The following is a 21,951-nucleotide window of genomic DNA, read 5'->3' on the forward strand; positions in this document are numbered from 1 at the left end:
GGGGTGAAAAATAAATTTCAAATCAAGAGTTACTAAAATTCGTAGTTACTTACATACATGTAGGTAATATGTAGCTTCTTGCCACATTCATCTAATGGTCTAAAATTAGGCATTCGTAAATATTGCATCGGCACAGGTATCTAAATTAATTTGTAGCATTAGTCGTTGACACTTGACACCATTAGAGAAGTAAAGTTTTATGTTTGCTTAAAATATGATCTACCAAAAATGTCTACTAAAACTATATCTATCTTTGGTAGACGATATCTAGCCTTTTAATTATATTTCGTGCGTATCACATTATCAATATTGATAAGTTCGAACAGATAAGCTGGCGGACTATCTTACTTTGTCCAAGGTATTTATTTAGTGATCATTCGGATTTCGCTGGAAGCGGCCGTATGTGCAACCCACGCCACGTCTAGCGCCAGGTTCGTAAAAAAAAACAATTAAAAAATAACAAAGCGCGCGCGTCCGCAGACTCATTCGGCCATGAAAAAATTGGGCGTGACTTTGTGACTTTAGTTGTGCTACACTTCCGCTCTCTTTCGGTTTTTACTGAAAAGAAAGAGAAGGGTAGAACATGTGGGGTCGTCAGTAGAAGTTTATTTATAAAGTTTGTTAGTCTACAAGATTGCTTCGCACGAGGAAAACGTTTCTTTCGAAGTGTGCTCGAATATAGAAAAATAAACAACTATAGGTACGAAAGTGACCAAGTTGTTTTACTTATTTAAAGTTTCTGATATGAATCTATTCGTTTCATTTAACATCGTCTAGATTATTTTTAAGTGCTCCAAATGTGAAACTCCAGTGAGTGAAAATAAAACTAAAAACAGACACATGTAAATGTGTTGTTATTCTGGTTATAGTGTCGTGAATAAAGTGCAAAATATGTTTACATATGAGTCAAATAACTGAAATAACATACAAGTGAAGTGGTGACGGAAATTTTAGAAAAAGTGATGTTTACAAGCTGTTTTTCTGAACGACAGATATTTTTTATTAGTATGCGACGAAGAAGGATATGCAAATTTATAGGTGGGTGCCAAAATACAAAGCATGCTTGATTTTAGGTTAAGTATTATCGCAATGCATTTGTTTTCCTATAATAATTTTGACGACCGGTCTGGCCTTGATGGTAGTGAGTAGTGACCCTGCCCATGAAGTCGATGGTCGTGGGTTCGAATCCCGGTAAGGGTATTTTTTTTGTGTGATGAGCACAGATTTTGCTTCTGAGTCATGGGTGTTTTCTTGTATTTATGTACGTACAAGCATTCTAGAGCTTACTGTGGGTGTGGGGCTTAGTCAATTTCTATGTGGATATCCTATATAAAAAAGATACTTAGGTAAAGTCGCGAGGGTTAATCACTGTCCCATTGTATGTGATCTTGAAACTTATTAGCAAAATACGTGACAGCAGGGTGTCAACTTTTGGGCATTACCATACCGAACACTGGGACTTTTATATTTTTAAGAAAATGATATTTTCACTAAAAAAAAACCATACTAGTTTATAACCTTTAGCCCAAAATTGTGTTGATATGACATCTGTCACCGTACCCACGCTGTATGATGAATAATACTATATGAGAAAAGTGTCGATAGTTGAATTCATCGATATAGGAATTCCCTACCTGTCATTAAATTTTGCCCCCTATAATCCGACCTCTGAGTTTATTTGTAATCGTATTGTTCCGCGCACACGCTCGAGATAATGCGTAATGGTAGGGGAGCCCAAGAGGTTTTTTGGAGTTACTCGAGCGCGTCAGATTAACATAAGGGCGTAAGATTAACCTTTCATCCTGTTGAGTAACTCCACCATGTATGAGTCCTCAACACAGAACCGCACGTCCATGTCAGCCCGTCAAAATAGTACAAAAAATCGATCGTCAGTAATACTCGAGTGCGTCAGATTAAGATATAGTGGTTTAATTACTTGTTAAAAAGTGTTTCAATAATCCGACGATTTCAGGGATCCGTAAGCGAGTGGCAAGGTCACAAAGTTGCAAAAATTCCTTGGAATGGGAGCATATTTGGAGGGCCCATTTAACATCCGAACAAGCTTGGGGTGCTTAACAGACCCAAAGAGTACTTCACACCGGGTTACCGACTTTATATAAAGCGTATGTTCGACCTTATATGGAGTACTGTTCTCATCTCTAGTCAGGCGCTCTACATTACCAGCTCCTCCCTCTTGACTCCATCAAACGGCGGGCAGTTTGTATTGTTGGTGATCGCGAACTTACTGACGGCTTAGACTCTCTTAGCTTTCGGAGAGACGTTGGGTCTCTTTGCATGTTCTACCGTCTGTACAATGGGGAATGCTCCGAATTACTTTTTGAATTGGTGCAATCGTCTCGCTTTTATCACCGCATCTCCCGGTAAAGGTGCAAAGCTTATTACCACTTCCTACCCAAGAATAAGCGGGCATCTGCTCGTTTCTTCCCAGAACGTGCAGAATGTGGAATGAGTTTCATGGGGTTCTTCTAGAAGCGGGTATTTACGGTTCTCAAGGGTCGGCAACTCTTTAAGTGGCTTCTCCGGTGTTGCTTATGTCCAAGGGTGACGGTGAGTGCTTTCCATCCGGTGGCACGTCTGCTTGTTTGCTGTCACATAAAAAGCACCCTCTTTGAATATCTGACGCACACGAGTATTTTTTTTTCTAATTGTTTACCCTTCCGTATAATCACTCCCACAAATGTTAACCAGCATATTAACATACGTTTGTTATCAAACACATAATGTGCGACTGAAATTACCAATATCTGACGCGCTCGAATAATTCCATGTGATGTTTTTTTTTAATTTTTTAAAATCTGTAGACACTTCTCTGTGCGCTGGAAATGTAACAGTAAATATAACCATTTCTTCTTCCTATCATCCGATCTTACGAATCCAATAGGTCTTTACGACGCTCTAACCAAATATGTAAAAGCGGACTATCTGTCCTGTGCTGTAGCCAACATTGTCATCGCTAATCAAAAACAGTGGATCTGTGAGCTGTAGACCTCGCGATATCTTAAAACTAAATAAAATGTATGACTTCACTATTAAAAAAAAAAAATTGTAACCGACCTGGTCCCAAAATTTCAGAAGAATCGATTGAGAATTGCAACCTGTAGAGGACAACATCCGGACATACGAAAGCAAGCTGAAACGGAGACCTTCGCTATGGCTCGGTAAAAAAAAAAGTAGCGCGATGACAGGTGCGAATTAAAAATCACGTGATAATTTCCATACATTAGTGGTTTTGATTGGTGTTTTATATATACATTTTGGCCCATGAATTAAGGAGTTAGGGCCAACACACATACCCACGACTCGCGTATCGTGGATACGACGTCGTACCCACGACGCTGTAACGTTGCACGTCGTCTCACGTTGCAGCGTCGTGCAACTTTACGACGTCATATGGCGGGACCAACACACATATCCACGATACGACGTCGTATCGTGGGTAATGCGTCAGACCCTTAGAGTCAGACCAAGACCAGTCTACAAGGATTTTGATATTATATTACTTCTTAAAGACGGGGCCTTACGGACACTATTAAGTGGGCCAGAAAATTGGGTCGCAAATGGCGTTCGTGTCACATTTCCTTGGTGCGCATGTTCGCTCGGCTCTAGATATATGAACGGGCCTAATATCTTTACTTTTGAAATGTTTATATTTGGCTACGACCTCAGACTTTTACAAATTTCCTAAATGGATTGGTGTAAACGTAAACACATGGAAAAAACTTGATTAGATAAATATTTGCCCGTTAAAAGGCGCGTCATCGGCCTCCATTGGGCGCGTAACCATTACGCTAATGAAATGATATAAGTAGGTACTAGGTACCGACGAACATTAAATGTATCTGTGTATTAGGACATACAGGGTGCCCAGTAATTAATGGATAACATTCTAACCACCGACAGGGCATCTTAGGCTGGTCCAGATAATGCACTTACAGGTCTAGTAAAAGTTTTTTTGGTCATCGACATAATCAAACATTTCTGTTTTTAGGGTTCCGTACCAAAAAGGTACAAAAGGAACCCTATATGGTGCGACTCTGTCCGTCCGTCCGTCTGTCTGTCACTTTACTAAATATCTCGAGAAGTACTTAAGCTATTGATTTGAAATTTGGAATAGTAATGAATAACGCTAACCCAAACATATTGGAAGTGTAATTTTTTTATTTGTATTAATTATGAAAAATTCCCAATATAAAGAGGGGGCAAAATTTCCGAGTCTAGTTACTAGGTCAAGTGGGGTATGATTTGAAAGAGCTCAAATTGAACATTACAAAACAATTTTTTATTTTATTTTCATAGTGAAAAAAAAAGACTTATGAAAGTGAAAAATAAAAGGAAAATGTGAATAAAAAAACCATTCCCCCCTTATCTCTGAAGTTTAAGAATGAAAAATTATGATTTTTTTAATTTAATAATAACATAATCATAAAGATTACAAGAAAAATAAAATCAGACCTCTATCTTGATAACTATTTTTTAATTAACAAAAAACTTTTTGTAATTTAATTTAATCCCGTTTGCGGGTGTTTATTATAGTTGAAAGTCCTATAAGTGCATTATTTGGACCAGCCTAAGGTGACCTGTCGGTGGTTAGAAGGTTATCCATTAACTACTGGGCACCCTGTATAACTCAAGTTGGATATCCCGTCCAATTAATGTTGCTGAGGCACGAAATATTGACCTTGAATGTCATAGCCATGAACAGAAAAAGATGTCATATAACTTTTAACAACAGTGGGATATATAAGATCCTGTTTCTTTTGTTTTTTCGAATAACTGAAGGCCGACATCGTCCGGCAAACTGGTGATCAGTGGGCAGCTTACCTAATACGTTCCTCCTCGCTTCGCTCGTCGTCGCAAGTATATTACCTCTGTCAGATGACTATATAGACGTTATCGTATTAATATTTTTTTGCCAAATGAATGATATGGCGAAAGAAATGTATTCCAAATGTTATGTCATAATAATAATAATCTATTTAACAATAATTCTACCTGGTTTCCAAAGTACTTCGAAAAGTTGGTTGCTAAGTGAAATTCGGTCAATAAAACATTGGCAAAAAGACAGAAGACTGTAAACGAAGCCGAACAAGTTATGAATAAGATCAGATCAATATCTCATCCAGGTTTAATTCACAACCTGTTATTAAAATCCGAATGGGCCTGTAAGTCACAAGTGAAGACAATGGAGACTAGTGTAAGTAATCGTAAATTACTTATGTCATTCTAAATATATACATATTCCACGTTAATTAAATGATATTTAAATTAATTTTCAATGTTTCCGTTTATGCTAGAATTCAACATTAAGAGATACCAACTGAGGATAAAAATAACTATGAGGAAAGGGAATGGAACAATTAATAACAGGAACTATGAGGAAGCTATGGGAGTAGGCAGGCAGGAGCCAGGGGGCAGCTGCCCCCTAGCTAGCTGGAGCTCACATTTTACTAGTTCACTGGCTGGCTACGCCATAGGATGAAGCTAACGCTAAATTGTAGTTTTTAGGGTGTTTATTTTGTTCTATTCAGCTCGATGCAAAGTTAGCTTAGACAGACTCTACTGGAAAATATTATAACAATTATGACTGATTATTTTCTCTCCATTACAGTATTTTATACAATCGTGTTACAATAGAGAGCATTGCAGTCGCGGACCGTGTTTAGGCAACGAAGCTTGCTGAGTTGCCTAAGTAAGGTACGATATTGAAAAGCTTGATTATATTAATTATATCACTATTGTATTAATCCTTTTTCTAGTTTAGTGATGTAAAATAATACTTTTTTTCTATAAAACCTAAATAATTAATAAAAATTGGTAGACAAAATGTAGTCCAAAAGACATAAACGCGCGACTATTTAGGCCCGCCCCATGCCCGTTTAGTATTTCCTATGGGAGTGCAGCGGCATGTGAATGGTCATTTTTTTTATAGTAAACTACAGCGTATCGAGATGAATATTATAGTTGAGGTGGGAGTCCATACATGAAAAGTACGCAATTATAATTTGGTATACGAAATCTTAATTCAACCAGTACAGTAGACGAATAGAAAAAACTAGATTATACCAGGGCGGCGAAACTAATTCTTTCGGGCATTCTCGGGTCCGTTCGGCTCAGCATTGCTCCAAGCAGTTATTAGGGTTGGCACAACATGACGTCCCTTTGCATGCACAACGATAACTTGAATTTTGACAACCCTAAATAGTCAAAGGGATGGTGCCATATATTAGAAAGAGACAGCATGATTCGACCCTGAATCGCTGTCAAAGTTCGGTTTTGTAGGAAGTTTTCTGTACGGTAGTACTATTCTTCTATGATTATACCATAAAACCCAACACGTGTTAACCCCATTGTACCGCTTTTGCCGACCCCGCATTGGCATACCCGACCCACTTTCGTCAATTTCGATTCCATGACGTCACGCTCGCTAAGCAAGGGCAATATTTGGCAGTCTGGCGCCTAACTTTACACATACTATCAGTCCGATTCGAACTTTGAATAGATTTATTAAAATCAAAAACACACTTAAATAATAACAAACTAAACTATTTATTAAAATATACATATTAAAAGCAACATTTAGTGGCCATGCATTACGGCATTGCGATAACGTACAGATGAACACCTACTTATTGTTACCTATATTTTATATTACTTACAATATTTGAAAACTATTTTATTCAATTTAACAACTAAATTAAATCTAATGAAATAATTAACATAAATAAAAATATTTATAAAAAAACCCCGCCTATGAACAGTCCGCGGAAGGGTGCCCATACGGCTACGTTCCCTCGTTGAATGACGATGCCTATGCTTTGGCCTAGGAATCAGCCAGCCTTATGGGCACCCTTATAGGGCCAGGGTCACACGTTACTTTTTTTTAAGACTTACCTTCAAAACTAAAATTAATACCTAAAAAAAAACAACATGGGTGACCTAGCCCAATATGTTTATATTAAGCTAGATCACCCAGGTCCGATCCCTGCGGAAGGGTTCCCATAAGGCTAGCTGCAATCCCCCTTTGGATCAATATATTTTTTTGAAAGTTGCCTAATTCATGAATGAGCGCTTGGGCAGCAGGGTCCTAGAGTTTCGACTGCAAAAGCTAATAAAATATTATGCATAATATATATTTATTTGTATATATGTATGTATATAGGTATATATTGCTATTAATATTGTTATATTGTTGAGAATAACTTGATTTGTGTTTCACATTCCCTCTCATTGTGTACAATCCTGCACTAACTGCAAGTTTTTGTTTGACCCAATGGTTGAGTGGTTGAGAATGCCTGAGGCATTAAGTCCGCCATTTGTACAATTTTATATCGTGCAATAAAGTTAAAAAAAAAACTATAGGGCATTATTACATAAATTGACTAAGTCCTACAGTAAGCTCAATAAGGCTTGTGTTGAGGGTACCTAGGCTACGATATAATATATTATAAATATTTATAAATACTTAAATACATAGAAAACACAACAAATATCCATGCTCATCACACGAATGCCCATACCAGGATTTGAACCCGGGACCATCAGCTTCGTAGGCAGGGTCACTACCCAGTACCCACTAGGCCAAACCGGTTGTCAAAACGATAAAAGACAAAACAAACAAACACAACAACAAACACACGAAACAAACGATAGATATGAACGTCATAATTTCATAGAAGTTTGACGTTTAAAAATAACCCGTGCACCGTCTGGGCTATCAAACACGGCACGCGTCTGGCACGCTCAATGTCTCAAGATATGAACCGACATTCCGACATCAATGAGACGGAGCGACAGACTTTGAAATGACATTGTAAAAGTAAAATAACTAATAACTAAAATATAAATATAAATGTTTATTTTTATGTTATCTTTTATATTCGGCAGACTGTCTCCTAACTGTAAACTATCTGTAAACATTACACTTTGTATTATACACTGTGAGTCTGATAATCACACGGACCTAGTATAGAATCCGGACTGATTACGTCGACAAAAAAGTGTGGTAGAAAGAGAAGTCAAACTGGAGGGTCGCATCCATCTGTTTGACGTCATTAGTCAATATACTAACATTAAAATAAGTCAATATGTCAATTTAAGACAAAACTGTAACTAGAGCGAGTGACATCTAGTCCTCTAGTTTGATTCTCTCTTTCGAATTTCTCTAGTGTCCTCTGATAAACTGTCTTGCTCGGTCAATTTTGATTAGCAACAAAAGTAACAGGTTCCGTGACAAACTTTGAAATGACAGATACGTGAATTTCGGTGCCATGACGTCACGCTCGCAGAGCAAGGGTAATATTTCGGCAGGCCGGCGCCGTCTAACAACTTTATAGTGTACATTGCACTATGTATGTATATACACCATGTGGCTGATAACCTGACAGACTTAGAAATGACTCAACCGTACCGTTGAGAGAAAAAGAATGTTATTAACGTCATATTTTTTGTTTGGTAAACTTCGGAGATTAAGGAAAGGCGGACATGGTATTTTTTTTACGATTTACTTCTTTAATCAAGTTTTTATCACTGTAACAAAAATAAAAAAATGTATTTTAGTATACGATTAAGTTCTTTCAAATGATAGCCCACTTGACCTAGTAACTAGACTTAAAACCAAAAATACATAATATTTAAAAATACGTATTTTATGACATTGACCCTGCTATGAAGTCGATGGTCCCGGGTTCGCATCCCGGTAAGGGCATTTATTTGTGTGATGAGCACAGGTTTCCCGAGTCATAGGTGTTTTCTATACATATAAGTATGTATTTATCTATATACGTATATGTATCGTCCCCTAGGTCCCATACAAGCTTTGCTTAATTTGGGGTTAAGTCGATCTGTGTAAGATTGCCCCGAAATATTTATTTTATTTAGCTTGTTTTCCATTTTTTTCACGGTTAAAACGCTTTCATGCTTGAGACGCTTTTTCGACGTGGTTCCTAATCTTCTTAAGCGGGTTTAATTCTATATGAGTGTGGTGTAGTGGTGGTGAGTGTGGTGTGTAGTGCACATCCTTCCATTCTTCGGCTATTTTTGGAATTAGCTCCTTGCCGAGGTTTTTTCAAGAGGCTAATTTCGCTCTTCAAGAAAGGAGTGTAGTTTTTAAAGAATCTGAGCGTATGTAACACCTCTTGAGTTGCAATGCAAGCGTCAATAGGCTACCATTACCGCGTACTATCATGGATGTATACTTGTTTACCGCGGATAAAAAAACATTGGTTTGAGAGTTGCGTGCGATTTCGTACAAACGAGTTCAGGGTGGTGGGTGGTGGGTGACGGTGACTTATCTACATCTAACCTCTATAAGGTTTGACTTGACCCGCGGTTTTGGTGGTCATATAGGGCATTTTTTCAACACTTAGACATATTTTGCGGGGTGAATATGTGGGTGAAAGTGTTTTAATATAAAAGGGTCGCGCACGAGAACGCAAGTCATGCTAGGCGGTCATATCAACCAAAATGATGTGGAGAACCCTACCCTAGCTCATACTAACATTGAACTATTTTTACTACATATAAGTATGGAACTGGCACAGAGAACCATGCTCATATTTTGCGCCATGACATGTCGGCCAACAACAAACTATGAAAGCGGAGCGCGTTTCCGCGATATTCGATAGAATAGAATATAATAAAACTTTATTTTTTGCTTCAGTCAGTCGAGTTTTTGTCACATACAAGTATATCCAGCATTTAATTATTAAAAAAAAAATACAAATTCACTAAAATGTTTACACCATTTAATTTCCTTAAATCTACTGAGCCTGCCAGGGTATGTCCCGATTAACGGAAGTTTAAAAACCACAGTTTACCGTGTATATTAATTTTAATATTGAAATAAAACGGACGGAAATAAAACGGCTAAAAAAACGGACTATATAGCACTCTACTTCCTAAGTACGTTTTTTTTTGATAAGCAATGAAAAATGTGGTTTTAAATGAAAAAAAAAAGATATTTAAATTAAATAACAATTTTTAGCAAAGTAAGCACTTTCTATGGTACGGCTTTAAATGCCAACAATACTTAAGTGAAACCTAGCGAAATCAACTGCAATAACGACGTGGTATATAAGTGGTACTGATTTATAAATCGGCACGTAACACGCATGTTGAATTTCAAAATTCAAAAATGTATTCTTCAAGTAGGCCACAAGGGCTCTTTCGCAAGTCAATACAACATTAAAAGTGACATCATATGGTGACACTAAAAATACATAACAACATTTATAAATACATATATACATCGAAATTCAACTCACTAATCCGCTGATCCTGGCGAGCTGCGGGCATTACGGGTTGACTGTGGATAAGGAATCACGGCTTTCGATCAATGTGAAAAATTCGCAAGACACCTTGCAGAAGAAAGCTTATAAATTATGCGGTTATCATTTCTACTTAAACTCGTCGAAGGATGTCGCAAATGTTCTAGGTATATGCAGAGGGCGTAAAGTCAGTACGTAAAAGAGCGTGTTATGTTAGTATAACACTCCCGTTTCGAGTATGGTCATTTATTGGAGTGTACAACAGACAATATACCTGGGTAAACATTATAAGAACCAGTTAGGAGTCATAGGAGTAGCAATTCCTTCGAATATTTTAAAAGCGAAAGTAACTCAGTTTGTAAGTTACTGGTTCACGCTTATACCCCTGAACTTATTTAGATAAAATCGGTAAGAAGGCAGTATGAATCCTTAGGTAGGGTTAGATAGTTATATAGTTATATCACTGAAATCATTTCTTCAGGGGTAAAAGGGGGTGAAATGAACTACAGAATTACTAATTCTATGCAGAGTAAGTCGCGGGCAGATCATGAATATTTTTACCTATAATATCGAATCGTGAATCTATCAGCACATCAGAACCTTCAATAGTGGATGACGAGGGCTTTCAATGAAATACGATGTTCAACTCACAGTCTTTACTGGACAATACTGATTACAAATCATAGCACACGTTACATTTCTTATCTTAAGCAAGCCAGTGGGTTTGACCTGGGAACCGCCACTAACGTCATCTTTCCCGTTCGTTTTCGTCTGAAGATTGATTGACAGCATAACTTAAATTGTTCTGGATTTGAATACTTTTGGCAGCGCACTCTATGACGCCTTGGCGGCACTGCGTCAAACGCCACTCAAGTGTATGTAACACCCTAGAGTTTGCCTCTTAGCGATAGATGGCAGAATTCAGCCATTCTCCGAAATATATAAAATCCAGGGCAACATTATGATATGATGAAACACGTTTCAGGAAGCCGCAAAGGTTTTCTCTTCCTGATGGTCACACTTCCCATCTTCTACGCGTCCTGGCAGCTCAGCCATGTAGTGGGCCAAGCGCTGATCCCGCCACCACCGCCAGACCAGATTCTTCACCATTTCCGGGCTAATAGGAGTTTAGTTCATTACTTAGACAACATGTAAGTACCTTAGATTAGTACCCTTAGCGACACCAGTAATTGTTCATTTCAATTTTATACTGTGTATCTGCATGGATTTTTTCCTTATGAGCAATAAAGAAAATATACAAATATATACAAATAGGTAGGAATAGTTACCTACACTAAATAACGAGCCAATTGTCGGATGGCGAACATGATTATCATGTAGAGATTTGCTCGGAAAAGAAAGCAAAAACAAGAATAAGATTTAAGAATAAGATTTTTTTTATTGCCACATATTACAGGTTCACTATAAAACAAAAATAAAACATTACATAATAAAGAAGGAGAAAAAGAATTTTAATAATTTATACATATGAATAACGCAAAAATATTGGGCAAAGGGTTCCAGTCTCAGCGTGTGCTGGGCCGAGATGCCCGGCGCGGCGCTGGTTTTCAGACCGTCTAAATAATACTCATTTCACACTTTTTTTTTTGTTTTAAGGAATGCACCATGTTGTTTTCGAAAAAGCGTTAGACCTTGTTTGTATTACATACCTCCAAGCATTAACTAGTGAAACATTATCTTTACAAATATAGAAATTTACAAACGTAGAAGTCGTTTAAAACGTTCAATCCCGTTTTTATTCCCTTTGGGTTTGAATTGAAAAAAAACCTGGCTTGATGGAGCTGTAAAACATTGAAAGAATGCATGTTTTTAATTTTCTACCTTTTACGGTTGCTGCGCATTTTCAGTTAGTACCTATCTAAGGAACGGAATGGTTTTACACAAATATATTAGTTTAAAATTCTCTTTTTCCAGAAACCTTCTCATAGAACCATCATCAGTCTGCCAGAAGAAGGTTCCAGTCCTCATCCTAGTGACTAGCACCCCTTCCCACTTTCGTCATCGTGACGTCATCAGAAATACCTGGGGGAAGCACCAGGAGACGTATTTCTTCCTTGGTCTTAGCCAGGACGATGATCGATTGGTGAGTATTTTGTATTCTAAGAGTACTCATATAGAAAACTGTCTTAATGCAGATCACGATAATGCTGTCGTTTGATATTATAAAACACTCGGCACTCACCACTAAATAGCTCTTGCAAAATATGCTATTTATAAAATGTAGGCGCGAAGAGTTGTCTTCCCATAGAAAATTTGAATTCTGAATACTCGAATCGAACGAGTCTTGGCTTCCGACGCAGACTTCGTTTAAGCCTGTTGTCTATCATCTGCGCAATCTCCCGCTAAAAATAATTATAAGTTTGAAGCTTGTATTTAACTGCAAAGCATTTATCCAGAGCTATACCTGGGACAAGCGATCGGTCTTAGAAACTATCATTGTCAAAATAATACTCACCATAAAATTCTTGTTACGCGGGCGAGAGTAATTTTATTATCATGCATTTCGCGCTTCTTACAATTACGGAACCTGCATATTTATTTTCGATCCCAAACTTGAATCGTTACGAGTATCGTAGCGTAAAGCTTCCCACCATACATGGATTACCCATCATCCGGTTCGTTCCAGGCAGACGCCTACATCGAAGCGAAACAGCACAGCGATCTCATAGTCCATGAGTTTCAAGACCACTACCAGAACCTGACGCTGAAGGTGGGGCTCATGCTGCAGTGGGCGCTCGACCGCTGTCCGCGGGCAGAGTTCGTGTTCAAGACTGACGATGATGTGCTGCTCAACCCGAGGACATTGGACACGGTGTTGGCGGATAATAAGGATGCCGCGTTGTTTGGTAAGGATTTATGTGATATTTCATACGGTAAACCTTAGGAAGATGACAACATTGAAATAAGGTCAGTATTTAAGACAGAATCCTGGGAGAAATTACAAAAAAATGAGAATTATTGAACGAATCTAATTAACGAACGATTGACTGAATTAATGAAAAATTGAATAAGTGAATAATTGAAGGAATGTAAAACAAAGTCCCCGTCATGGCCCTTGTCGTGTAAAAAAAAAAAAACTAATTTATCCTGAGATCTTTGAGTGAGATTTATACACCTCTAGATAAGTTATGATTGATGATGTAACTGATGTATGAAATTGAAAAACATATCGAAATATCACTGCTCATTGAACTCTTCGATAATATATTATAGATAGGACTAACTATGTATTCACAATTTATCTTATGAAAAAACAAACCATAATATGAATAGCATTTAACCTGAGTTCTAGCTTCATGATGGTACTTCTAAATTATACGGCCGGCCTGATGGATAAATTGATTAGGTATGCTATCGATAATATGGCCAACTATTATTGCCTACTTTGATATTTTATCAGGGTCTATTATTATTTTAAACCCAATCATTATTTTACAAAATTGCTATGGCAATCGAATTATATCGATGCCTTTCGGTCGAGGCAAATAATTAATAAAATTTGCTTATTTGCATTTTTGTCGTTTTGCGTCCTGTATAGTATATGTATATTGATCATGAGATACAGCCTGGTGACAGACAGACAGTGGAGTCTTAGTAAAAGGGTCCCGTTTTTACCCTTTGGATACGGAACCCTAAAAAACAGATTCTTTCGGAGGTTATTAATATTTATGTATGGAAGTATTTTTTGTGCTCTTTATGTATGAGGATAACCTATCTATAATTTTATAATATCATTATTAATGGCAGACAAATTGCTGCTGCAGTTGTCACCCGAATGTAATCAACAGCTTTTTATTGATTATGAGATAATTAAACACGAACGAATGGTGTGTGTAATGGCTATCTCTTTCTATTCCAGGGTACAAGAAAGAGAACAGCATACCGCACAGAGACGAGTATACCAAATGGTACCTGCCCCGGTGGCTTTACAACGAAGATCTAATCCCAGAATACCTGTCCGGGACAGGATATATTATTAATGGTAAGTTTCTTTAATCTCTATCCTAGGAAAATTATATATGGTAAATAACGTTGGGGGACCCTTGTGGAACGCCAGAGTTATGTTCATGTTTTCGGAAAAGCTTATGTCTATTATGGGTCGTATGTGTCCGGTAGACAAGACAACTCTTCCGGCAGAAAAGACATGGTGTGATGTAACGACTAAGTTTGTAATTTATAGAAGATCCCGATGTCAGACCCAATCGAACGTCTTTGCTAGATCCAAGCTGAATACCAAAGCCTCACTTTGACTCTCAATTGAACCGGTGTGTGAGATACAACTTTCTCATATTATAACCTTTACTTTTAAAACTCTGACTTCAGCTGTCTATATATTCGGGTTTGTATGTAAGCGGAAATAGTTGTATCGAAATTATTGGGAAGGTTTGGTTTCGATTATCGAAGAGTCAATGGACTTCATGTCCTGAGTAACATCTAAGGCTGATTTTAACAAATTACCGGAGTACTACATGATTACATTACATTTAAAAAAAAAAGTCATTTTTATCGCTGACTGTACTATACAACAGGTTTCATACCTATCGAGTTAATTCTAACAAACCCAAACATAAGGTTGCGTTGTTTTATCACAGAGTTCCTAAGGCCACTACCTGCGTCCATCATCAGATCAGCTCGATGGTACCAAAATATTGCATTGTCACCTGACTTACATATGTATGTGAAGTTACAGCTCAATCGAATAGTGGGAAGTTGGTCTAATATAGCTTGCAAATTACATAAAAGCTTGGAAAAAAACTTTTTTTCTTATATTCCAGGTAAAAACCTGAAAGAAATCTTCACCGCCTCCCTCCACATCCCTCTTATCAACATGGAAGACGTATACTTCACGTACCTCGTTGCCAAGAGAGCCCTAGAGCTTCCCCTCACCCACGACCGAAGACTGAGCCCATACAAGCCTTGGATATTCACTTGTCCATACAAAAACTACGCTTCCATACATAGTCTAAGTCCGGAAGAGATGGAAAGTATTTGGTCAAAGATTCAAAGTTTAGGGGAAAGTAAATTTTGTAATTATTTCACTAGTGAGTTGTTGTTATATTAGTAATCTTTTTAAGCCAAAGGGCTCTTCTCATACATGACCGAAGACTGAGCCCATACAAGCCTTGGATATCCACTTGTCCATACAAAAACTACGCTTCCATACATAGTCTAAGTCCGGAAGAGATGGAAAGTATTTGGTCAAAGATTCAAAGTTTAGGGGAAAGTAAATTTTGTAATTATTTCACTAGTGAGTTGTTGTTATATTAGTAATCTTTTAAAGCCATAGGGCTCTTCTCATACATGACCGAAGACTGAGCCCATACAAGCCTTGGATATTCACTTGTCCGTACAAAAAATACGCTTCCATACATAGTCTAAGTCCGGAAGAGATGGAAAGTATTTGGTCAAAGATTCAAAGTTTAGGGGAAAGTAAATTTTGTAATTATTTCACTAGTGAGTTGTTGTTATATTAGTAATCTTTTAAAGCCATAGGGCTCTTCTCATACATGACCGAAGACTGAGCCCATACATGCCTTGGATATTCACTTGTCCGTACAAAATATACGCTTTCATACACAGTCTTACTGCGGAAGAGATGGAAAGTATTTGGTCGCAGATTTAAAGTTTAGGGGAAATTTCACTAGAGAGTTATTTTTGAATTAGATTTTTTTTAAGCCTTAGGGCTATTCTCATACAAGCCCGAAGACTGAGCCCATACAAACCTTGGATCCCTTGTCCATACAAAAATCATAGAGAAGAGATGGAGAGTGTTTGGCCGAAGAATCAGAGTTTAGGAGAGAGTAAGTTTTAAAGTTATTTTGAATTGTTATTGTATTAGTAATCTTACTAATCTTGTTTACACCTCTTCAACATTTTTATTTTATTAGTGTTTTTAAAAATGTTTACATATATTTGTTATTCTTTATTAATCAATGTAAACTGAAAAAATATGGACACTGTTGAATCAATTTTTGAAATCAAAAGCAAGGATGAAAAAAATGGAATGCCGGCGTGATTACTAGATTTTATTTTAAGCAGAATTTCTGCTAACAAAATATTTGTTTTTTCGATTGAGCATTTAGGTGAATAGTCATAAATATTAGCAGTAGGTAAATCAAGAACAGAAATCAAAAACAAAAAACTATTATACGGCACTAAGCTATTTTTTATACTTATATCTATGTATACTACTTTAAGAATTTGAATACGTAAAGTGTGTAAATTGACGCTATCTCTCTCTCTCTAAGTCTGTTTGACGAGAAATTCTGCTGATCAAGAATATTTATTTGTTTCTATTATGCACAAATTTCTTGTTGACATGAGGATAGACGATATGATCAAAATACGCCAGCAGTGGCGGCATGGTTCCATTTGGTTTGGTTTTAAATGGATTTGTTGTACAATTTCTATTCTGATAATTAAACCCCCTTCCATAAATAACGATATTTTAACCTAAATTGTTAATTGGAAGTACCCTCAAGAAATGTTGCAATAAACGATGCTTAAATCATCATATCTTATCGAATCATAATATATTCGTGGTGCCATGACCAGGATACGAACCTGGGTAACGGGCATTAAGAGGAAAGGGGACGGCCGCTTTTCCATACCCTCATAACCCCCTCCCCCTCCCTCATAACCCCCTCCCCCTCCCTAATAACCCCTCCCTCTCCCTCATAAACCTCCCTCCCTCATAACCCCCTCCCCCTTCCCTCATAAACGTAGCCCTCATTTCCCTCTCTGGATATTGACATTATGGAAACTAATTTCACATAATTTGATTATTATATATTAACCATAGCTATGTTCTTACGTTTGACTTTTTTCGTTTATTTGTATTAATGTACAAATTAACTGCGAAACACAGATTTCATGCAGACTTAAATGCTCCTACTCTTATAATAATTAAATTAGGAAAAAAACAAACATAGGGGCATAGCTGCGATTGATATACAACAAATTGTGTCAAATATTTTCAATAATGTTAAGAGGGAAGAATAACTGTGCGATTCTAACCGAACGTAATAAAAACTCTGTAATTTTTGTTAAAAGCGAAACCTATAAACCTAGAATATATTATGCTGAACCGATCGGCATCAAAATCAAAGTGATTTGTTAAGATTCAGTTAGTGGAAACGTTTTCTTCCGAAATGGAAATTTCATCAAAAATTTATAGGTAAAAAACTTAAATAAGTCACCTGTTGGTGACAACAGGTGACTTACTTAAGACATACATAGACATAGACAATACATGTTTAAAAGACACACACAAACAAAACAAATGTTTATTCGAACACGTCACAACTACATACAACAGGTGACTTACTTAAGTTTTTTACCTATACGTACGTTGGATTAGGAGCGCAAAGCTATTCTTCCCTCAATATTACACGAACTTACTTATTTTTTGATGTGATGTTTTTTTTTTGTAACGATGTTATATTTTTCTTATATCTTATTTCATTTGCCAGGAATTTTCGTTTGAAATTCCGTGGCGATTGTGTTGAGCCTTAAGTCGAAAGGCAAAGGGTACTGTGCATTATAAGGCGTGTAATGATATTTACAATCATATAGAGTAAACAGTCGTTTACCTCACTATGCATAACAGCCGTAAAAGCCATTGGAGAATGAGTAGGAATTTAGAACTTATTACTCGTACAACTACCTCAGAAAGTGGCAATCTTTCCGATTGCGGCAATAACGTAAGGTACACAATATAAAATTTTCCTGTTTTTACCCGACTGCGTCAAAAGGAGGGTAATGTTTTTCGGGCGTATGTATGTATATCCATTTATTTGGCACGCTCCGCACGCCTTACAGTCCAAACAGCTGAACGGTATTAGATATATGTGACGTCGTTGAATTCGTCGTAATATAACATCTTAGGCTATATTTTTTTTAATGGAGCACTGAAATGAGAAAAGGGGGTTATCATTACAAAACTGATATCAAATGAAAGCTACTCAAAAAACCATTAAAAAAATATATAACTGACATTTTACCCTTTTCAGATCTGTTTTTTAAGCAGTCGGGTGTTTTGGTTTTACAATAATAAATCATTTGAACCTTGTAGTAAAATGATATTTGTTCGAGAAATTTGAATGAAGCAAAAATGCTTCTTGATTTTGGTTTATGAAAGGTTCTAAGTACTTAATTAGATTTTGACGGAGTGTACATAGTACCTTACGAGGGTATGTTTCTTAATTTTTTTATGAATTTAATTTTTCATTATTCCACTTTGTACTCTTTCTATTTAAAAGATAAAAAAATATTTTTGGTGAACTTCACTATTCATAGAATTATGTATAATTCTAAATATCAGTGTATACTTAAAAGAAGTATAAAGTGCCTATTGTAATGTAATTTTTTTTTTATATTAAGGTTTTTTTTTGTACTGGTAAATTAAGATCGTTATCTGATCTCTTGTTAAACTTATATATACAATTTGTACGTTACGATCAAATTTATAAAAAATAAATATATACTTTTGAAGAAGTGTCTATTATTTCTGATATACAAAAGAAGATTGCGCCCTGCGGTACGCGAACATCTACCCTGCAGCAATTAATTTACTTACTGGACTCTATTGCTTGGGTAATAAGGGTTTGACTAAAATACCAAAATCTCAGTTCTGCAATGGAATTCCTCTAGGTGCCCATTGAACGAAATGAAGCACATAGAAATACTTAATATTTCTATTGGTTTTTGAACCAGGCTGCATACAAAGTTGCCCGTGGTCCTTTCTCATATTATGAATGGGAATCGAGATTTTCCATTTCCAAAATAAATATTTTCCTTAGTTTATTTATTTGTTTCATCTTGATTGCACAAAAGAAAAAATCTTACAGTAAAAAGCGGACTTTTACTGTGAATTACTCCGCGCTTAACTTGCGGAACCCACTTGCTGGCTATACTAGCCCACCTATCCGGGTGCATGCGGCAGACGTGAATGACGTGACCCGCCCAAATACAAATAAGTGTGAATTATTTGTGTATATTATTGCTTAGCGGTTTAGGTATAAATGTTTTGAAATTGTGACTTTAATTGCAGACCCATAAGACAAAAAATAAAGACATAAAACCGTTCAATGGTGATTTTAAGACAAATATTTGCAATTATTTTCTATCGAGCCGATTTCGTTCAATCATGTATCGAGTACGGGCACGGTCTTTGAAATATAATGAATACTAACATATACCGGGTCTGGCCTGTAACAGGAGCAAAAATTAAACCGTAGGCTGTACTCCTCAAATTAACCAAAATTTGTTCAGCGACTTTTAAAAATAACTTGTATTTTGATTTTTAGCATACGTACTTACTTTAAAGTTTGCTATGTGCACGACTGCACGCAACCTAGTGTGCGCAAGTCTAAGGGAAACGTCAATTCACTACATCTTATAAAACTACTCCAAAACTAAAAACTACTAAACGGATTTTCATACGACTTTCATCTATCAATAGACTGATTCTTGAGGAAGGCTTAGGTATATAACTTGTTAAGGTTTTGTGTAAATTGGTTGAAATATAACGATGTTGTCGGAAAAAATCACGCTGGCTAGGAGCTTTAATCGAAAACCCTGCCTAATCCGTTTGAGCTCTAACAACACAATGTATGGTGGGGATGTTTCTCATTCATAGGTCTACAAAAAAAGTCCGCGATGTTAAATGTCTACATTTTAAGGATAACTTAATATACCTACCCATTCTTAACTTCTAGGAAAAGATCATGTAATACGAGTATGTAGCATTTGCAAATAGTGATGTGTCGTTCCCGGAAAAGTTCCTTAGGTGAGAAATTTCCTGGAAACGTTCCCGGGAATTTTCCCATGGGAAGGGAAACTAGGGGAATTTTGAAATTTCAGTATGTATAGATCTTGTATTATTAGACATTCCGTCAAAACCTAGGCTCTAAATCTTTTTACAATGGCATTAAACATTGAAACTCATCTACTGACGAAAATTCTCTAAATTCCCGGGAAATTTCCAATTGTTCCTTGGAAATTTCCCATAGTTTCCGGGAATAATTCCCTGTACTTTTTTAATCATCCAAAACAATAAAAATCATCATAGTTTACTTGGCATATTGAATGTATATACAAGTCAAAGATGACTACTAGTTTAGTTCTTTAAAACAGCACTGTAAGTCACTTGGTACTTACGTACTTACAAGGAAAGGTACCCAACTGTCCGGTTCCGATTTGATTTATATTTAAATATGTTATAGAACATCCGTCTTTATGTGTATCTTTAGCGATAAGATATTATAAAACTTTGAATGACGATTTTTTTTAGGAAAAAATGAGTTTCAGCCGATATAACAAAACACGTGCTCATTATTTTTTCCTGCTTTCAAACATATACTCAAACCAGCCATTAACTAGCAAGTTGCTTGAGCATAACTTTCTACAGGAGTTAGAAGATTTAGTCATTGTTTAGTACTTTGGAGGACAATTTCTCCCAATAGGTTGAGTTTGGGCAGCTAAAAAAAAATATGTGTCTATAAATATAAATCAAATCGGAACCGGACAGTTGGGTACCTTTCTTTGTTAGTACACGTACACGTACTTAGGGCATTTACCTAAATACCAGGCAAATTTTGTCACATTCTTAAATAAATACAACAGTGCTGCAGTAATTGGAAGAATACGTCACTTTATTATTGACAGTGTGAGTGGTGAAATGTTCTACCTCATGATTTACGAGTTACACCTAATACGTAAGAAGACTAAACGTGTATCTTTTGAGAAGAAATAAGATGGCCTTTACAGGGTATTTATTTAGTCACCTGCAATAATTTATGGGGTGTACCTATAGGTCATACTGCGTAACTTTTACTAAGTATAGGATTTACTAAAATCGCAAAAAATGGCTTGTTACATCATACATTTTAGCGGTCTGACCTTGAAAATTGATATGGGAGAACAATTTTTTTTCAGGATTTCGGTGTTGGTCCCATAGTAAAATTTGCTCAGTAAGGCATATATTCATTCCGTAAATTTGCAGGTGATTAAATAAACACCCTGTTTATTGAAAGAAAGAGGTAGATATATGAACGCTACAAAAATATTACAAAAATATACACATACAATGCATCCAGGAAAAGTAATATGATTGTGAACAAATGAAAAGCCTATTATTATTGCATAAAATTTTAATCATATCCAAAAAATGTATAACTTGCATAAAAATTTTTTTTGTGACGTTACCTATGTATTTTGTCAAGGGCGCTTACGCCATATTGCGTAACACAGCGTTGTATTGATATAGGAGCATCGTTGATAATGCCGTAAGCGCCACCGACAATAAAGTCCCTTTAAATAAATAACGTTAAAATTATACGAACGAACAAACAAATGAGTTAAAGACCGATTTTTTATCACTTTTAAGGCAGTTTACTAAAACAGTAATCGACTTATTAGTTATTAGATAATAACTAATTAAGTTATAATTAATAATACTTTAAATTAATTATTCATTAAATCGCTATATTTATACTGAGTGTTTTTATTAATATTGAAACATAACCAAATTTTGGTTGTAAATACTGGGAAAAAAATCCCACCTTTTACCAGTGGTAACTACTGGGAAAAAACTGACGAATCTCTCGAAAGTGAACTGACTCGTCCGGAAAAGCAAAATGCT

The 21,951-nt window shown here is 36.3% G+C and overlaps 1 protein-coding gene across 3 annotated transcripts; it reads left to right on the top strand.

Annotated features, from left to right (window-relative positions):
* Positions 1 to 443: 443 nt before the first annotated feature.
* LOC133530016 (beta-1,3-galactosyltransferase 5-like) lies at positions 444 to 16,903 on the top strand. 3 transcript variants are annotated; one of them, XM_061867817.1, is made up of 6 exons: positions 444 to 1,038; positions 11,272 to 11,437; positions 12,222 to 12,390; positions 12,934 to 13,153; positions 14,167 to 14,289; positions 15,083 to 16,903. In XM_061867817.1, the coding sequence occupies exons 1-6, from the start codon at positions 963 to 965 to the stop codon at positions 15,367 to 15,369; spliced, it is 1,041 nt and encodes a 346-aa protein (XP_061723801.1). In that variant the 5' UTR covers positions 444 to 962; the 3' UTR covers positions 15,370 to 16,903. The 3 variants fall into 3 exon arrangements, with proteins under 3 accessions (XP_061723801.1, XP_061723803.1, XP_061723802.1); XM_061867819.1 differs by lacking the exon at positions 444 to 1,038 and adding an exon at positions 10,081 to 10,477; XM_061867818.1 differs by lacking the exon at positions 444 to 1,038 and adding an exon at positions 10,081 to 10,453.
* Positions 16,904 to 21,951: the final 5,048 nt, after the last annotated feature.

This window comes from Cydia pomonella, chromosome 22 (assembly GCF_033807575.1).
Source record: "Cydia pomonella isolate Wapato2018A chromosome 22, ilCydPomo1, whole genome shotgun sequence".
NCBI lineage: Eukaryota > Metazoa > Arthropoda > Insecta > Lepidoptera > Tortricidae > Cydia > Cydia pomonella.